Consider the following 19,648-nt stretch of genomic DNA (forward strand, 5'->3'; position numbering starts at 1 on the left):
AAACTTTTATGGAGTGGGAATGTGGAAATTAAGGCTATAAGTTCTGAAGATCCTAAGCATTTCCAATATTTACAGCAAAACAGACTAATGTCAAGGACATGGTTTCACTGGGATACTACTTAAGTTGAAAACATTCCTGAAGACATCCACGCATGGAAAGGTATGGAGAAGAATGGTTTCTAGTTTGCCATTTGTTTTTGTTTGACTTACTTTCTGTGAATTTCATAATCATATTGCATGAAGTAACATTTAAGCTTATTGATATTTAATGGCTTCTTTGGTTAGGGAAAATGGCACACTTGCTAAGTTGTTTTTATGTATTAGTTACAGGTGATCCTGCATTTTTACAAATGGCTTGCAAATGTTCTAAATCTCTTATCATATGACAAAGTATTTCTGACTTTTACAAATGAACTACAACAAACTGAATTAACACAAAATACTTTGGTATGAAAAAAGGAAATAAATTCATGTTTACCTTTCAGTACACTAAAACTAATGCATATTGATTTTTATAAAATAACTATGCAATAACCTACAAAGTGAATTTGCTTACTAACAAAGATTAGATAAAATTGTTGGCAAACCTTGAGCAGCGGTTATGTGGTTAGTAAGTCACATCACACATTTTAGTAGAGGTCATTTGTAGGATCTACACAACAAGAAATGTTGTGAAAATACTTGAGTATGGCCTCTTCGGGGCAGTTGCTAAAGAAAAGAGCTGTACTGCAGCAAAAGAGTCTCAGATTTCACTGTGGTCACTGAGTTTGCTCAAATTCTGAAATAGAAGGGGAAGAAATTAGCAATTGCTACTTACTTGACCCTTAAGTTGATATCACAGTCAAAGAACAGTAGTAACTGAAGCAAGCTGTCCAGCCAAGCTAAGAAAATGGATATTCTCTGAGGCATCAGAGCATAGAAGTTTAAAGCTCCAGGTCCTAGGTCAGACTGCTGACTTTGAAACTGGCTCTCCCACTTACAAATGGTATAACTTCCCTGGACCTCAGTTTCCTTATTTCTAAAAATAGGTTCAATAATAGTATCTACTTCATGAGGTTGTGGCAAATTTAGTGAAGTAACATAGGTAAAGCTCTTAGCACATTCCTGGAACATAATGAGCACAAAGTGAATGTTAGGTATATAACAGTAGTAGCAGCAGCAGCAGCAGCAGTAATAGTAGTAGTAGAAATGACAATAATAACAGTAATGTTCTTATTCTGTAAATACATACTCTTCTAATTGCACATAATAAGGATGACTCAGAGAGATAACAGTTGCTGTTCTAGGGATAAGGAAAGGCCAAACAATTCAAAATCAAAGAAAAATTATGGGAAATCAAAGTTCTAGGAACAGTTCTTAAACTAACCATACAGCCCAGTATTGGAAGATAACTTTGACACTTCAAACCGTGTGAGTGTTGGGCTTTGCAAATAGTATTTCCAAAGGTGGCAGTATGAGCTAAGAGTAAAGGGTATGAGAGCAGCAAAAAGCTATAAGGCTATATTTAGAGTTTTTGCATTTGACAGAGGTGGATTCCAATTCCCAGGATAGTGGATCCTGGAAGATGCATTTATTTTCATAAGCAAGCAGTTTGCACTTAATAGGCGATCACCAAATCCTCTAAGCAGTGATATTGTTGGAAGATCCAAATTATTAAACAATTCATAACTTGTCCAAAAAAGGAATGAAAAAATTCCTTTACTTGTAGCAGAGGACTCTGAGGAAGGGGCACATTTTAATAGGTTTTTAGATGTCAGTGGGATAATAGGCTAATACAAAAAATGCAAAGCCCATGTATTCTACATTCCAATTTTCTTATAATTCTGGCATGCAAACTTGCTCAACTCACCTTATTTAAGTGGATGTTACTTATTGCAGCAGATACTGATTCAAAAAAAATTGGTTTCTCTGAATCTAGGTTTCCCCAGTATTTCATTGCTTTTATCAAAGAAGCTATAAGAAAACACAAGTGATATAAGGTCACATGGAGCAGCAGAAGGATCATGTCCAATGTTAGCCAAGGATACTCCCTTACCTGTGCAGTGGACTAATGATACATCCACACTCTTGTTCTTGCAGTCCATGAAAACCTGGAAGAATTAAAATAGTACACCCACAATTAATTCAGGATAGCTGGCAGGAAGGAATAAGATGAACTTCAGAAGGCAGAATTTCTAGTTAAAAAAAAAAAAGCCAATGTTTATGATACCACACCACCAGGGGGTGGCATTGTAACACATTCAGGCATACTCTGACCCACTTCTATAAGAGATGGTCTTAGCAAAGGAAGATGAACACCAGCAAGGCATTTACCATTTTTTCTTTCTTTCTTTCTTTTTTAAATAGATCTTTATTGGAGTATAATTGCTTCACAATACTGTGTTAGTTTCTGTTGTATAACAAAGTGAATCAGCTATATGTATACGTATATCCCCATATCCCCTCCCTCTTGCATGTCCCTCCGACCCTCTCTATCTCACCCCTCTAGGTGGTCACAAAGCACTGAGCTGATCTTCTTGTGCTATGCTGCTGCTTCCCACTAGCTATCTATTTTACATTTGGTAGTATATATATGCCAATGCTACTCTCACTTTGCCCCAGCTTCCCCCTCCCCCTCTGTGTCCTCAAGTCAATTCTCTATGTTTATGTCTTTATTCCTGCCCTGCCACTACGTTCATCAGTGCCATTTTTCTTTTTTTTAGATTCCATATATATGCATTATTATACAGTGTTTGTTTTTCTATTTCTGACTTACTTCACTTTGTATGCCAGACTCTAGGTCCATCCACCTCACTACAAATAACTCAATTTCATTTCTTTTTATGGCTGAGTAATATTCCATTGTGTATATGTGTCACATCTTCTTTATCCGTTCATCTGTCAATGGACATTTAGGTTGCTTCCATGTCCTGGCATTTACCTTTTATGTAACTAAGTTTTGCTGCTTACATTTTCCATTTTATTTAATAAAAATAAAAACACCACCTTTCCTTCCCTGTAAGAATGATATAAAATTGTTTTCAACCGTCTTTTATTGGAAGTCAAGGACCCATCTGTGAATATGATGAAACTGCTTACCTACTGCTTACTTTAATATTTTACAACAATTTGCACATATTCATGGATTCTCTAAACCCCATCCATGGACAGTAAATTGAGAACCTCACTATAATCAAAGCCAAGTTTGATTGCCCAACTTCCATTTTTATGGTCCACCAAGATGAGAGATCCTGACTAATTTTCTTGGCATACTGCAGGGTCTTGCCTTCTTTTAAGTCCTAGAAAATCTCAAGTAGTAACAACCTTACTGAAGGCCCTGATCTTAAATTCACCCAGACCAAAGTCAGCCGACAAAACTCAGTAAATCCTGAAGTTTTAGTAACAGTAGGATGGATTTGGTTACGTAATAGTAAAGTGTCATACATATAAAATGTAGAATGCTGCGTTTACAAAACTTTTTAAGGGTATGCATGATACACCCAAAAATTTCCCTTATATTCTTCCAGCAATAAGCAGTTATCTCTATGGTAGAAGAATTGTGGAATAATAGGAGACATCACTCTGGGCATAAATAAACAAGCAAATAAACAAATAAATAATACATGGTCTGAGACTTGCCATTGAATAAATGGCTCCTGTTTTCCTAAGTTGAAATGACAATTCAAAGTGATCTGTCAGTGTTTTACTTTTTCTTAAGCTCAGTGAAGCACAAACACATTGCTATGGGTGGTTTATTGATGCTGATAAACATATTCTCTAGTTCACTAAGTAGAAGTGTCCTAAGTAGAAGAACAAATAGCATTCACTCCATTTTCTTCAACCTATACCTCTTAGGAGAATCTTCCTTATACCAAAGTGACTGAGAAAATAATCCAGGGAGTGTTTTTGGGAAGCAGGAAGACATGCATGGCTGAAGAGATTCTGTGGCTCTTTAGTCTGGACCCTATTTCAGGGTGGCAGGAACTAAGAAATAGTATTAGTTGCAGTGATATTATTTTAAGAAATGACTTTTGCAAAATGAGAACAAATAGAAGCTAGCATTATTGAGTACTTAACTAACTTCTAGAAACCTTTTTATATGCTTTATATACAATATATCATTTCTAAGCTTCACAACAACTCGAAGTATTTCTAATTCCAGTTTACAGAAAAGCAAACAAATACTTAAACCCAGATCCTAGAACTAGTTATGTAGCTAATATTTGGACCTAGAATTTGTCTATATTTAAAGTTTATGATTGTAACATACATCATAATTTACTGTAACCATGATGAAATAAACTAAATAGTTAGTAATAAGGAAACTAAAAATAGCAAATTAAAGGGCTTCCCTGGTGGCGCAGTGGTTGAGAGCCCGTCTGCCGATGCAGGGGACATGGGTTCGTGCCCCGGTCCGGAAAGATCCCACATGCCGCGGAGCGGCTGGGCCCGTGAGCCATGGCCGCTGAGCCTGCGCGTCTGGAGCCTGTGCTCCGCAACGGGAGAGACCACAGCAGTGAGAGGCCCGTGTAACACACACACACACACACAAAAAGAAAGCAAATTGATACAAAACTGCTGGTTTTGTATATACAGAAAGGCAAATGTCTTTCTGCCCATTTAAAAATAAAATGCATCAGTTGACTTATTCCTTTATTATGTTGTGCAGTATTTTAAAACCATTAAGATGAATTCTTAAAAGTTTCTTTCTCACCATGCCCAAAACCTAGATTATTTGAATTCCTCTGAATTTTCAACCTTAGATCTTAAACTCACTGACAATAAGTAACCATTTCCTCTTCTTTACTAACTCTAAGTCCTGATTTGCAATATCTAGAGAGGACAGCTAATAAATACTGGAATATATTCAAAACAAATCTTAAATACAATTAAACGAAAAATATACATACTGACTTTTCCCAGTAAAAGGACAATCCTAGTCTAGTGTTGCTCAAAACATAATCCTTGGACAAACTACATTGTTTTCAATGAATATTCCTGGGCCAGAACCAGGACTCAGAAAACTGCATTTTTTTCCTTCTAGTTTTATTGAATTATAATTGACATACATCACTGTATAAGTTTAAGGTATACAGCATAACGATTTGACATACATACATCATGGAATGATGACCACAATAAGTTTGGTGAACATCCATCATCTAATATAGATACAAAATTAAAGAAATAGAAAAAAGATATTTTTCCTCTGATGAAAACTCTCAGGATTTACTCTCTCAACAACTTTCATATATAACATACAGCAGTGCTCATTCTATTTATCATGTTGTACCTACATCCCTAGTAGTTTTTATCTTATAACCAGAAGTTTGTACCTTTTAACTGCCTTCATCCAATTCCCCCTCCCCTCACCCCTTGCCTCTGGTAACCACAAATCTGATCTCTTTTTCTATGGGTTTGTTTGTTTGCTTGCTTTTGGAGTATAATTGACCAACAACACTGTGTTAGCTCCTGTTACATAACATAATGTTTCAAAATTTCTGTACATTTCAAAATGATCGCTCCATCAAAAGACTGCATCTTAAATAAGCTCCCCAGGTGATCCTTATACACATAGGTTTAACAGTGCTCTTCTAGACCTTGGCAACACAGTAAATAAAAGTGCTGAACACAAGAAGCCCTCTAATGATGAGAGACTCTCTGTTTACAGTCAGGATTTAGATGCAAGAAAAGTATTGAGGTCCAACCCTATGCCAAATTGTGCAAAGTTTTTATGGTGAGCAACAAGAAATTAAAAGCATATTACATGTGGAAAATTTACCAAAAACAGCCACTAGATTTAAGGCCTAGGATATTTAAAATTCTTTTGCATAATTTATTTCTTTTTTTAATATCTACTAAATCTGAAACAAAATCGCTCCCCCCATTTTTACAAAATGAATAAACTGAGATCCAGACAGGTTAGACAATTTTCCTAACACCTCCCAGCGGGTGTGATAGATCTGAGACTACGCTCTGTCACATAGTAAGCTGCTTCTCTTCACATAGTCCCACCCTATCTTCACAGGAAAGCCAGACTGAAGCTGCCCTTTGTACTATCTTGAGTTTGAAAGGTTGGACATTTCAAATTTAAAATATGAATGAATAGAGACAGTTATGCAACACCATGAGAAAGCAATCAAAATCTACAATGTGAGGCCTTCTAGGACTACTGGTTTTAACTCTTTAAAAGTCAATGTCCAATTTTGACTTCTGGCCATGAAGAGTAATTAATATAAAGACTATCCTATCCTTCGTAAATAAGTAGACAAATGGAGAAAATATATAAATTGTTTTCCGGCAATGGGAACAGGCAGAAAAGGGCTGAGTTTTCTGGAAGAAAAAAAAACAAACGAGGTGAGCTCTCAGATCATCTCAGCATTCTGCTTCAAAGCAGTTTGTGGACCGTGACATGATGAGCGGGGGGGACCCAAGCAAAATGCAGCCACTTTACTGAGCTGAGAAGACAGAACTGGCATTTAGGAAGGATTGAGTGGGTGAAATTTATGGGAGAGAGTAATGGAAAGAAGGGAAATATGCAGGGAAAGAGCTCCAGAAATTGCCATAGGTTATGATTAAGTTTTTGGCTGAATACAAAGCCTCACACAGCAGAAGACTGTATGAAGCCAGGGTAAGAGAACCGCTGGGGAACAAACCGCCAAAGGCAAGATGAACCAAGTTCCACACAGCAGAAGCTAATGGAGGACTGAGGACAGCTGAGAAATAGACATTGCTTGATCCTCAAGATCCTCCCTCATATTTAGGGTATTGAGGAGAGAATAAATGGAAATAAGAAAGGGAGTACATTCCTTGTTGACTTAGTATTTACTCAAAAAAAGAGGAGGAAACAATTCCAGAAGTGTCTGAGTTTTCCTTGAATTGGCAATATTAGGTGTTCGATCTAACTAAATGGAGGCTTCAGTTTTAAAGAAATAAAACTTTTATTTTTTGCAACCGGGATCATGGAGACCCCATGGATATCATGGGGTAGAGGACACCATTGTCTGAGAGAATGGAGAAAAAACCCTGCACTGAGTATTATTTCAGAGACCAGGAATGGTTTCAGGTCAGACTGTACCCATCCATGATGTGAGAGACAACATCCTGCCATCATCAGGCCACTTGCTCATGGAGGGGACTTTTCTCCTTCTTTCTAGAAACCTAGGAGTTGACTGCCCAGCATCTGCTATACCCATTATATCCCAAGTCTATGTTCTGTTCTAACACCCCACATGAATATCCACCTCTACTCCTCCCGCGCTCTCCAGATTCACACACAGCTAGAAACTTCACGGCATCTCCTGAAAAGAAATCTACAGTAGTGGGAGTAATAAAGTCTATGCCCTTTGGAGAGAATGGGTGAGATGAGTATTGAAACAAGCAGGATCAAAATCCCAGAGCTGAGAGAGAGGCTGGTGAAACCGTGTTACTAAAGGGAAGGGAAAGAATCAGTCCAAACACAAGCTGTGTAAATACCTCAACAAGCATGAAGACTCCAGAATAGTCATAAAAGGTCAATCCACTGCAATCTAGGATTAAAGAACACTTCTGATTCAGGCAAGGCTGTGTTGCTTCTTCTGTAGGAGGAACAGAGTTGAGTTAGGGAGAATTCTTAGAGATTTTTACTGTTGATATTGTTGAACATTGGGAAGATTAATGGTGGCCTCGTGTTTAACAAGGTCAATTCCAAACACTTTTAATTTTTACATTTTTCAGTTAATTACTAATTATTTTTGAACTCTTTGATTTTTGAATATTCAAATGTTGTCTCAGGTAATTATTACATAACTCAGATAGGAAGATGGGCTAACTTAATTACCAGTATCATTTCACAGATAAACAAACTGAAGCTCAGCAAGTTTAGACGATTCTGAAAGGAGACCTGGCAAGTTAGTGCCAAACACAGCCCAGAATCAAGGCCGCTAGACATCCTCAAAGTTCTCTTTGCACAATATCCCACATTTTCTTTCATACGTATGCCCAGAGGTAGAGCCCTATTTTGTGGTGTCTGAAGTTTATACAATTTTTGTGTCACACTAAGGAAAAGATTCTATCTTGGAGTGTGTCTCTCAGACTTAGAAGCATTCTGTGTGAGGGGCCTGAAAATTAAGCTTCATTTGGTTCATAGTAAATCTGACTCTGAATGCACCTGGTGGGAATTTTGTTTTTAATTAGGAGTTCATGACCTCTTTCTCACTAATGTCCTCAGGGCCACAGTTTTCTCATGTGAAATGACATATTTCTAAACAGTGACAGGCCACCACATCTGAGGTCCCTCTAAAGAGTGATAAGGTTCTGAGAGCAAATCATGTCAGCCAAGATTCCCCCACCATTAGTAGGGTGAATTCAAATAAACTCCAATTCATTCATTATTATGAAATTCTCTGAAAATATACATTTTTAATTGGAATAGTTTTGCTATTTAAAATGTCCATGGTTTTCCTCTATAGTGGCTACAGAAAAATTGGAATATGGTTGTTTCTCAATTAGCATTGAAGGGAAGTATGAGGGAAAATCGGTATTTTTAAAAACTAAGAAATGCTACAAAGTAATTTTTAATGTATTTTAAGAGTAGTATTCAGGTATAGGATTTGTTTCCAAGTTTCATCTTTAGATGTATATTCATATTTATTAATTGAAATAATAACAATAGAGCATGAGTTTGTTCAAGAAATATTTTGAAATGAAGTGAACCATACAAATGTGCAAGATCCTATCCCTTTCTTCCAGGAGTTTATCCTTGAGTGCCAAGGATAATATTGGTAAATAACACATGATTAAAAATGAAAAAGAATGGAAAATTAAAAGAGGAAGAAGTCTCTTTGAAGCAATCAGGGAAGGCTTCACACAAAAGTAAGCTTGAAGGGTATGTTTAATTCCAAAAAGTAGAAACAGGATGGCGTTTTAAGCACTCTAATCATGTGGACAGCTTTAATTAAACACTAATGATAGTCCGAGATCTCAAACTTTTCCTGCTCCCAGTCAATCAATATTTATTGGTGGCCTACCTCATGCCAGGCACTCTAGTAGTGTTTTCTGTTTCCCTTTTTCTCCCATGAGAAGGAGGGCTGAGGGTAAGTATAGATTCAGGCTATGATACTGGCTCCAAATGGTAAATTAGAAACTCAAATAAAATGAAAAGTGACCACAACTTAGCTCTTCCACTGACCACACAGTAGTAACCATTATAATTCAATATTTGCCTAACTAAAATAGGACCTAGACCTACTATACCAGGGCTCTTATTTATAGATTCAGATATAATGTGCCCCTGCTCATTATCAGAGATTGGAGAGAGGGTTTAAGAATACAGGAAAAATAAAAATATGTATCCTAAGCAAAGATAAACAGTGGAATGTTGATTGGTATTTATTCCTTTTATCTCCTAGTCTCACAAACACACACACACATGCACACACATATGCACACATATAGGTTGGCACTACATTAATTAGTTTAGAGATACATTTATTCTACCTTATTTAGAATTACAGAGGCAGAATTACTAGATCAATATTAAAATATTTGCTAAGACATTTGGCCAATTATTTGTTTGTGATATGTATTTCCTTGCACATTTTTTATGATTCATAAATATATTTTTATCCAATTTGGAAATATTTTATTGAATTTTAAGAGTATAAGAATCTATAACAATTAAATATCAGATAAGCTTTCCTGCAAAATTTCAACAATTAACAAGATAAACATACATAAAATATATATAATGGAGTAGATATTTCCTTACAAAGTTAGATATAAAAAAACTTTAGTAAGACTAATCGTTTGCAATGTACCATGGAGTTCAAAATTTGAAGGGCTTGTATGCAATTCTCCTGAATATATCTGTTTTAGAAAATAAACTGTATATGATTTTTTAAAAGACATCTCAGACCAGCTCTGTTTACATCTTTTCAGAATGTCAATAGTGTACATATCTTTTCAAGCTCTATGTTTAATGAAAACATATTTATACCATGGAAATCGGCAAGTGCAACAAATCAGTGCTTTTCCAACATCCCATGCCATAACCTCCACTCCAAGAGTTATTTGTCAAAGACTTACCAGCACATCACTACATAAATCTGGGTACTCTTGTTAAACAAAGAAAATAATCAGTAATGTTTAAAAATTCAATGGCTTGGATTAAATAAATAACTGAAACCTCTGACATATTTAGCAATAGATCTTTTTTTTTTTTCTTGTTTTTTTTAGCAATAGATATTAAAATGACAGTGATGCTCTACACACAGCCTGCTGTCTCCACCTCCATCTTGAGTTGGGATGCTGTGCCACCACTTTGAGCTAGAAACTCTGCTCTGAAGGTGCTGGGTTTGAGGTCTCTGCACGCTGCACCCTATGAGCCAGTGAAACTAGACTAAATGCAAAACAAAAGAAAAAAAAAAGTGGCCTGGAACTGTACCAGCAATATTTTCAATGTCCTCCTGTATACAATTTGATGAGTTTGGACATATGCAAAAACTCATGAAAACATCACCATGATCAAGCTGAAAGTGTCATTACTGTGATCTGTGGGATGATTCTGCACACGAGCCGGTATTTATCTTTCCTCTCATCAGACTTGGAGCCGTGTGGCTGGCAGGGTCTTGGTGCTCTGGCTGGGTGTCAGCTCTGTGCCTCTGAGGTGGGAGAGCTGAGTTCAGGACATTGGTCCACTGAGACCTCCCAGCTCTATGTAATATCAACCAGTGAAAGCTCTCACAGAAATCTCCATCTCAACCTTAAAACCCAGCTCCACTCAGCAAGCAGTAAGCTACAGTGCTGGACAGCCTATGCCAAACCACTAGCAAGACAGAAACACAACTCCACCCATTAGCAGAGAGGATGCCTAAAATCATAATAAGGTCACAGACACTCCCAAAAAAGCCAACAGATGCAGTCCTGCCCACCAGAAAGACAAGATCCAGCCACATCCACCAGAACATAAGCACTAGTACCCACCACCAGGAAGCCTACACAACCCACTGAACAAACCATAGCCATTGGAGGTAAAGACCAAAAACAATGGGAACTGTGAATGTGCAGCCTGCGGAAAGGAGACACCAAACACAGTAAGTTAATCAAAATGAGAAGACAGAAACACACAGCAGATGAAAGAGCAACATAAAAACACGCCAGAAAAAAAAAAAAAAAGAGAGAAAATAGGCAGTATTCCTGAAAAAGAACTCAGAGTAATGATAGTAAAAAGGATCCAAAATCTTGTAAATAGAATGGAGAAAACACAAGAAACGTTTAACAAGGACTTATAAAACTAAGAGAAAACAAAAAATGATGAACAACACAATAAATGAAATTAAAAATTCTCTAGAAGTAATCAACAGCAGAATAACTGAGGCAGAAGAACAGATAAGTGACCTGGAAGATAAAAAAATGGAAATAACTATTGCAGAGAAGAATAAAGAGAAAAGAATGAAAAGAATTAAGGACAGTCTTAGAGGCTACTGGGACAACATTAAATGCACAGACATTTGAATTATAGGGTTTCCAGAAGAAAAAGAGAAAAAGAAAGAATCTGAGAAAATATTTGAAGAGATTATAGTTGAAAATTTCCCTAACATGGGAAAGGAGATAGTCAATCAAGTCCAGGAGGCACAGAGAGTCCCATACAGGGTAAATGCAAGGGGAAACACACCAAGACACATATTAACCAAACTACCAAAAGTTAAATACAAAGAAAAAATATTAAAAGCAGCAAGGGAAAAAACCAAATAACATACAGGGGAATCCCCATAAGGTTAACAGCAGACCTTACAGCAGAAACTCTGCAAGCCAGAGGGAGTACCAGGACATATTTAAAGTGATGAAAGGGAAAAATATACAACCAAGATTACTCTATGCATCAAGAATCTCATTCAGGTTTGATGGAGCAATTAAAAGCTTTACAGACAAGCAAAAGCTAAGAGAATTCAGCACCACCAAAACAGCTTTAAAACAATTGCTAAAAGAACTTCTCTAGGCAGGAAACACAAGAGAGGGAAAAGACCTACAATAACAAACCCAAAACAATTAAGAAAATGGTAATAGGAATAAACATATTGATGATTACCTTAAATGTAAATGGATAAAATGCTCTCACCAAAAGACAGAGGCTGGCTGAATGGATACAAAAACAAGACCCATATATATGCTGTCTACAAGAGGCCCACTTCAGACTAGGGACACATACATCCTGAAAGTGAGGGGATGGAAAAAGATATTCCATGTAAATGGAAAATCAAAAGAAAACTGGAGTAGCAATACACATATCAGACAAAATAGACTTTAAAATAAAGACAATTACGAGAGACAAAGCAGGACACTACATAATGATCAAGGGATCAATTCAGGAAGAAGAGATAACAATTGTAAATATTTATGCACCAACATAGGAGCACCTCAATACATAAGGCAAATGCTAACAGCCATAAAAGGGGAAATCAACAGTAACACAATCATAGTAGGGGACTTTAACACCCCACTTTCACCAATGGACGGATCATCCAAAATGCAAATAAATATGGAAACACAAGCTTTAAATGATGCATTAAACAAGGTGGACTTGATATTTATAGGACATTCCACACAAAAACAACAGAATATGCTTTCTTCTCAAGTGCTCATGGAACATTCTCCAGGATAGATCATATCTTGGGTCACAAATCAAGCCTTGGTAAATTTAAGAAAATTGAAATTCTATCAAGAATCTTTTCTGACTGCAATGCTATAAGACTAGATACCAATTACAGGAAAATATCTGTAAATAATACAAACACATGGAGGCTAAACAATACACTACTTAATAACCAAGAGGTCACTGAAGAAAACAAAGAGGAAATCAAAAAATACTTAGAAACAAATGACAATGAAAACACACAGACCCAAAACCTATGGGATACAGCAAAAGCAGTTCTAAGAGGGAAATTTATAGCATTACAATCCTACCTCAAGAAACAAGAAACATATCAAATAAAAAACCTAACATTACACCTAGAGCAATTAGAGGAAGATGAAAAAAAAAAAAAAACCCAAAGTTAGCAGAAGGAAGGAAATCATAAAGAGCAGATCAGATATAAATGAAAAAGAAATGAAGGAAACCATGACAAAGATCAATGAAACTAAAAGCTGGTTCTTTGAGAAGATAAATAAAATTGATAAACCATTAGCCAGACTCATCAAGAAAAAAAACGGGAGAAGACTCAAACCAATAGAATTTTAAATGAAAATGAAGAAGTAACAACTGACACTGCAGAAATGCCAATGATCATGACAGATTACTACAAACAACTATATGCCAATAAAATGGACAACCTGGAAGAAATGGACAATTACTTAGCGAAGCACAACTTCTGAGAGTGTACTAGGAAGAAATAGAAAATATGAACAGACCAATCACAAGCACTGAAAATTAAACTGTGATTAAAAATTTTCCAACAAAAGGAAGTCTAGGACAAGATGGCTTCACATGTGACTTCTCTCAAACATTTAGAGAAGTGCTAACACTTATCCTTCTCAAAGTCTTTCTAAATATAGCAGAGGGAGGAACACCCCCAAACTCATTCTACAATGCCACCATCACCCTGATACCAAAACTGGACAAAGATGTCACAAAGAAAGAAAACTACAGGCCAATATCACTGATGAACATAGATGCAAAAATCCTCAAGAAAATACTAGCAAAAAGAATCTAATAGCACATTAAAAGGACGATAAACCATTTATCCCAGAAATGCAAGGATTCTTCACTATACGCAAATTGATCAATGTGATACATCATATTAACAAACTGGAGGAGAAAACCCATATGATTGTCTCAATAGATGGAGAAAAAACTTTCAACAAAATTCAACACCCGTTTATAATAAAAACCTCTGGAAAGTAGGCAAAGATGGAACTTACCTCAACATAATAAAGGCCATATATGCCAAACCCACAGCCAACCTTGTGCTCAATGGTTAAAAATTGAAACCACTTCCTCCAAGATCAGGAATAAGACAAGTTTGTCCATTCTCACCATTAGTATTCAACATAGTTTTGGAAGTTTTAGCCACAGCCATCAGAGAAATAAAGGAAATCCAAAGCGGAAAAGAAGAAGTAAAGTTGTCACTGTTTGCAGATGACATGATACTATACATAGACAATCCTAAAGATGATACCAGAAAACTTCTAGACCTAATCAATGAATTTGGTAAAGTAGCAGGATACAATGTTAATGTACAGAAATCTCTTGCATTCTTATACATTAAAGATGAAAAATCTGAAAGATAAATTAAAGAAATGCTCCCATTTACCATTGCAACAAACAGAATAAAATACCTAGTAATAAACCTACATATGGAGACAAAAGACCTGTATGCAGAAAAGACACTGATGAAAGAAGTTAAGGGTGATACAAGCAGATGGAGAGATATATTATGTCTTGCATTGGAAGAATCAACATTGCAAAAACGACTATACTACCCAAAGAAATCTACAGATTCAGCGCAATCCCTATCAAAGTACCAATGGCATTTTTCACAGAACTATAACAAAAAATTTCACAATTTGTATGGAAACACAAAAGAACCTGAACAGTCAAAGCAATCGTGAGAAAAATAAATAAATAAATAAAACCGGAGCTGGAGAAATCAGGCTCCCAGAGTTCACACTATACTACAAGGCTACAGTAATCAAGACAGTATGGTATTGGCACAAAAACAGAAATATAGATCAATGGAACAGGATATGAAGTCCAGAGATAAACCCACGCACATATGGTCACCTTATTTTTGATAAAGGAAGCAAGAATATACAGTGGAGAAACGACAGCCTCTTCACTAAGTGGTGCAGGGGAAACTGGACAGCTACATGTAAAAGAATGCAATTAAAACACTCCCTAGCACCATACACAAAAATAAATTCAAAATGGATTAAAGACCTAAATGAAAGGTCAGACACTATAAAACTCTTAGAGGAAAACATAGGCAGAACACTGTATGACATAAATCACAGCAAGATCCTTTTTGACCCACCTCCTAGAGAAATGGATATAAAAACAAAAATAAACAAATGGGACCTAATGAAACTTAAAAGCTTTTGCACAGCAAAGGAATCCAAAAACAAGATGAAAAGACAACCCTCAGAATGAGAGAACATTTCTGCAAATGAAGCAACTGACAAAGGATTAATCTTCAAGATTTACAAGCAGCTCATGCAGCTCAATATCAAAAAAACATATAACCAATCCAAAAATTGGTAGAAGACCTAAATAGACATTTCTCCAAAGAAGGTATACAGATTTCCAACAAACACATGAAAGGATGCTCAACATCATTAATCATCAGAGAACTGCAAATCAAAACTACAGTGAGGTATCACCTCACAGCAGTCAGAATAGCCATCATCAAACTATCTACAAACAATAAATGCTGTAGAGGGTGTGGAGAAAAGGGAACCCTCTTGCACTGTTGGTGGGCAGGTAAATTGATACAGCCACTATGGAAAACAGTATGGAAGTTCCTTAAAAAACTAAAAATAGAACTACCATAAGACCCAGCAATCCTACTACTGGGCATATTCCCTGAGAAAACCATAATTCAAAAAGACTCATGTACCACAATGTTCATTGCATCCCTATTTACAATACCAGGACATGAAAGCAACCTAAGTGTCCATCGACTGATGAATGGATAAAGAATATGTGGCACATATATACAATGGAATATTACTCAGCCATAAAAAGAAATGAAATTGAGTTATTTGTATTGAGGTGGATGGACCTAGAGACTGTCATACCGAGTGAAGTAAGTCAGAAAGAGAAAAATAAAAACCATGTGCTAACACACATATATATGGAATCTAACAACAACAAAAAAATGATTCTGAAGAACCTAGGGTCAGAGTAGGAATAAAGACACAGACATAGAGATTGAACTTGAGGAAACTGGGAGGGGGAATTGCAAGCTGGGATGAAGTGAGAGAGTGGCTTGGACTTATATATACTACCAAATATAAAGTAGATAGCTAGTAGGAAACAGCCACATAGCACAGGGAGATCAGCTCAGTTCTTTGTGGCCACCTAGAGGGGTGGGATAGGGAGGGTGGGAGGGAGATGCAAGAGGGACAAGATATGTGGATATATATATATGTATAGCTGATTCACTTTGTTATAAAGCAGAAACTAACACACCATTGTAAAGCAATTATACTCCAATAAAGATGTTAAAAAAAAAAAGACAGTGATGATACAATTTGATAACAAAATTAATGAAGTCTTTTTTTACATCTCCTTACACAGCATTGTTCTTAACAAATGTCATATGTTTTTTATAATATATTACATATTTCAAAATAAGCTAAATCTAAACTCCTTAGTCCAAAAATTTATGTAGAAAAAGTTATCATTAATATCTAATCCCCCAAATTATATAAATTATGAATTTTTGAGATTTTTAAGCCTTATTATTTATTTACTAGAAAGCATAATTGTTATTGGCAATATTTAATATAATTAAATATATATATTCAATATAATCTGAAAAATATTAACAACTATTTTATTTGGAAAATGTCAATGCATTGCTTTTCCTGAAGGAGGTACATAAATTATTACCCATAATTAACTTTATGGCATGCATTCTATCATCCCTATTCCTTAGCAAGCCAAACATGGCTAATCAATCATGGTAATTTTTCCACTTAGGTCAAAGAAGACCTTAGAATTTTTATCAATTCAGTGCTGCAGGACTTCACTACTAGTTCATAAGAAATTTACTTGTTGATCTGAAAATAACATTCCAGTGAAAAAACTCTGTATATATTATTTGGAGAGATTGATCACTAGATCTAAATGATTCGGAAATGGTGGCTAAAAGGTACAGAAAATTATTTAAGAACTAAATTCCTTTCTCTTTTCTATCCTAGCACATTTATTTCACTTGTAAATTATACTTGCCATTCTCTGTATTTTCTTGCAATTATTTCATTATTTAAGTGATGATAGATTGTTAACTATGAAAATGTTTGGGTTTAATCAATAGAGAAACAAAAATTTTCCTTCCATTGCTTCAGTGTGCTTGCTCTGTCTTTCATTTTTACATTCAAGGTTGCTCTTTTCTGCTCCTTTATTCAAAATGCATGCACATTTTCACATCATCCAAAAAATAAAAAATAAAAGAAAGAATTGTGCCATGTATTTGTGGATAATCATTTAAGTAAGCTATATTAAGAGAAGCAATTCATGATGTTTTTTGTAAATAAAAAGACATTCTTAATGGCAAAGTTACCATTTCACTCAAATGGAAATTTAAATACAACGGACATTTCTGAAATCTTTCCAAAAATAAGTGAAATTTTCTTTTACACTCTCAGTTTTGCCATTGTAATGATTTTATGGCTATATCCTCGTGTTCTAAGCTTCTAAGTAAATCAACCAGTGCAATAAAAATCCCATTGTTATAGAAAAGAGTAAAGTGAATGCACAGCTAATATCCTGCCTTATGCAAAATGAGGTAAGCTTGGAGCATGTACAAAGGAGACAACTAATCTGTACCCATGTGGGATGTGGTAAATGACGGGCTTTATCTACAAAAAACAACATTTCAGAAAGAAATTAACAACCAGGTGTGGATGAGCAATTAACTCCAGACTGTGCAAGCCAGCTCTTTCCTGTGGAATATTCATTAACTCCTTTTATTAAAAAGTATTCATAGCTGCATAATTTAGGAGTGCTTCTTTTATGCTTCAAAATGTTCTTGACAGTCTGTGAGTCATTCATAATTTTTTAAAAGAAGGCATTTTCTGTTGATATCAAGTAACTATTGAGAAACAGATTTACATCTCAAACTTCTCAAGAAAACAAGGATCTCAGAAATATTTAGGACAAACCAAAACACTATCTTTGGAAAACATGTGCACATATTATTGAGCATCTCTAATTCATTCATTCATTCATTCATTCAAGCAGTCAATCAATATAGAAGTATTGGGTGCTTAGTCTAAGCATTGTCCTAAAAATACAAGCAGAATGATGGACAAGAGAGATGATGGTCCTTACCCTCAATAGACTCACAACCAAGCTAGGAAACCAGTCAGTTGAACTAGTAATCTGAAGTGTTACAAAGGCTGGGAAAGTTATGCAGAAAGTGCTAAGGGGGTACAGGATACACCTCATATTATAGACAGAATAATGACCCCCAATTATGTCCATATCTTAATCCCTAGAACCTGTGGAATATGTTGCCTTACATGGCAAAAAGAATTTTGCAGACTTGATTAAATTAAGGATCCTGAGATGAGCAGATTACCCTGGATTATTGCGGTGAGGGAGGTCCAATGTAATTACAAGGGTTCTTATGAGAGGGAGGCAGGAGGGTCAGAGTCAGAGGGGGAGATGTGGTGATGGAAGAAGAGGTCAGAGAGATATGAAAATGCCAACACTGCTGGTTTGAAGATGGAGAAAGGGGCCATGAGCCAAGGAAAGTGAATGGCCTCAAGAAATTGAAAAGGACAAGGAAGTAAAATTGTTCTCCCCTAGAGTCTCCAGACAAAATACATCTGGTTTGGGGAACTAGAAGTGGGGGTCGGTTGAGAGAGGGGAGCTAATTTAGGTTTCAGCACCCATGATGACAGAAATCATGCCTGCTTTCTTCATCCTTGAATATACAGCATCTGTCATCGTGCCTAGGACTCAGAAGATGTCCATTAAATACAAAAATATTTGCTGAGTGAACAAGGACATGATAATACAGGAGTGAAAGGAAGAATGGGACATGTAACCTGAGATTTGGAGGATAGTTTGAAGTTAAGCAGGTAAGAAGGTGGTGGAGGGAGACCTTCAAGAAGGCAGAAGAGTAAGATGTGGAGATCACCTTCCTCCCCACAAATACATCAGAAATACATCTACATATGGAACAACTCCTTCAGAACACCAACTGGATGCTGGCAGAAGACCTCAGACCTCCAAAAAAGCAAGAAACTCCCCTCGTACCTGGGTAAGGCAAAAGAAAAAACAAAAAACAGAGACAATAGAATAGGGATGGGACCTGCGCCGGGGGGGAGGGAGCTGTGAAGGAGGAAAGGTTTCCACACAGTAGGAAACTTTGCAGGCGGAGACTGCGGGGGCGGAGTGGGGAAGCTTCGGAGCCATGGAGCAGAGCACAGCAACAGGGGTGCAGAGGGCAAAGCAGAGAGATTCCCACACAGAGAATCGGTGCCGACCAGCACTCACCAGCCAGAGAGGCTTGACTGGTCACCCACCGGGACGGGTGGGGGCTGGGACCTGATGCTCAGGCTTAAGAGGTCAGATCCCAGGGAGAAGACTGGAGTTGGCTGCGTGAACACAGACTGCAGGGGGCTAGTGAGCCGTGGCTAGCCAGGAGGGAGTCCGGGAAAAGGTCTGGAACTGTCAAAGAGGCAAGAGACTTTTTATTGCCTCTTTGTTTCCTGGTGCATGAGGAGAGGGGATTAAGAGTGCTACTTAAAGGAGTTCCAGAGATGGGCGCCAACGGCGGCTATCAGCATAGACCCCAGAGACAGGCATGAGATGCTAAGACTGCTGCTGCAGCCACCAAGAAATCTGTGTGCAAGCACAGGTCATTATCCATACCTCCCCTCCTGGGAGACTGTGCAGCCCGCCACTGCCAGGGTCCCATGATCCAGGGACAACTTCCTTGGGAGAACACACAGCATGCCT

General features: G+C 36.8%; 1 protein-coding gene across 1 annotated transcript in view; it reads right to left on the bottom strand.

Moving 5' to 3' along the window:
* Positions 1-683: 683 nt before the first annotated feature.
* SLC26A7 (solute carrier family 26 member 7) overlaps positions 684-19,648 on the bottom strand; it is a 181,502-nt gene continuing 162,537 nt past the window's right edge. The window contains exons 15-18 of the mRNA XM_024760415.1: positions 7,456-7,556; positions 2,036-2,090; positions 1,850-1,953; positions 684-778 (exon numbers count right to left, since the gene is read on the bottom strand). Coding sequence (XP_024616183.1) covers positions 743-778; positions 1,850-1,953; positions 2,036-2,090; positions 7,456-7,556 — 296 coding nt within the window. The 3' untranslated portion in view covers positions 684-742. The remainder of the gene's footprint in view (positions 779-1,849; positions 1,954-2,035; positions 2,091-7,455; positions 7,557-19,648) is intronic.

The sequence above is a fragment of the Neophocaena asiaeorientalis genome, unplaced genomic scaffold, assembly GCF_003031525.2.
Source record: "Neophocaena asiaeorientalis asiaeorientalis breed wild unplaced genomic scaffold, Neophocaena_asiaeorientalis_V1.1 scaffold320, whole genome shotgun sequence".
NCBI lineage: Eukaryota > Metazoa > Chordata > Mammalia > Artiodactyla > Phocoenidae > Neophocaena > Neophocaena asiaeorientalis.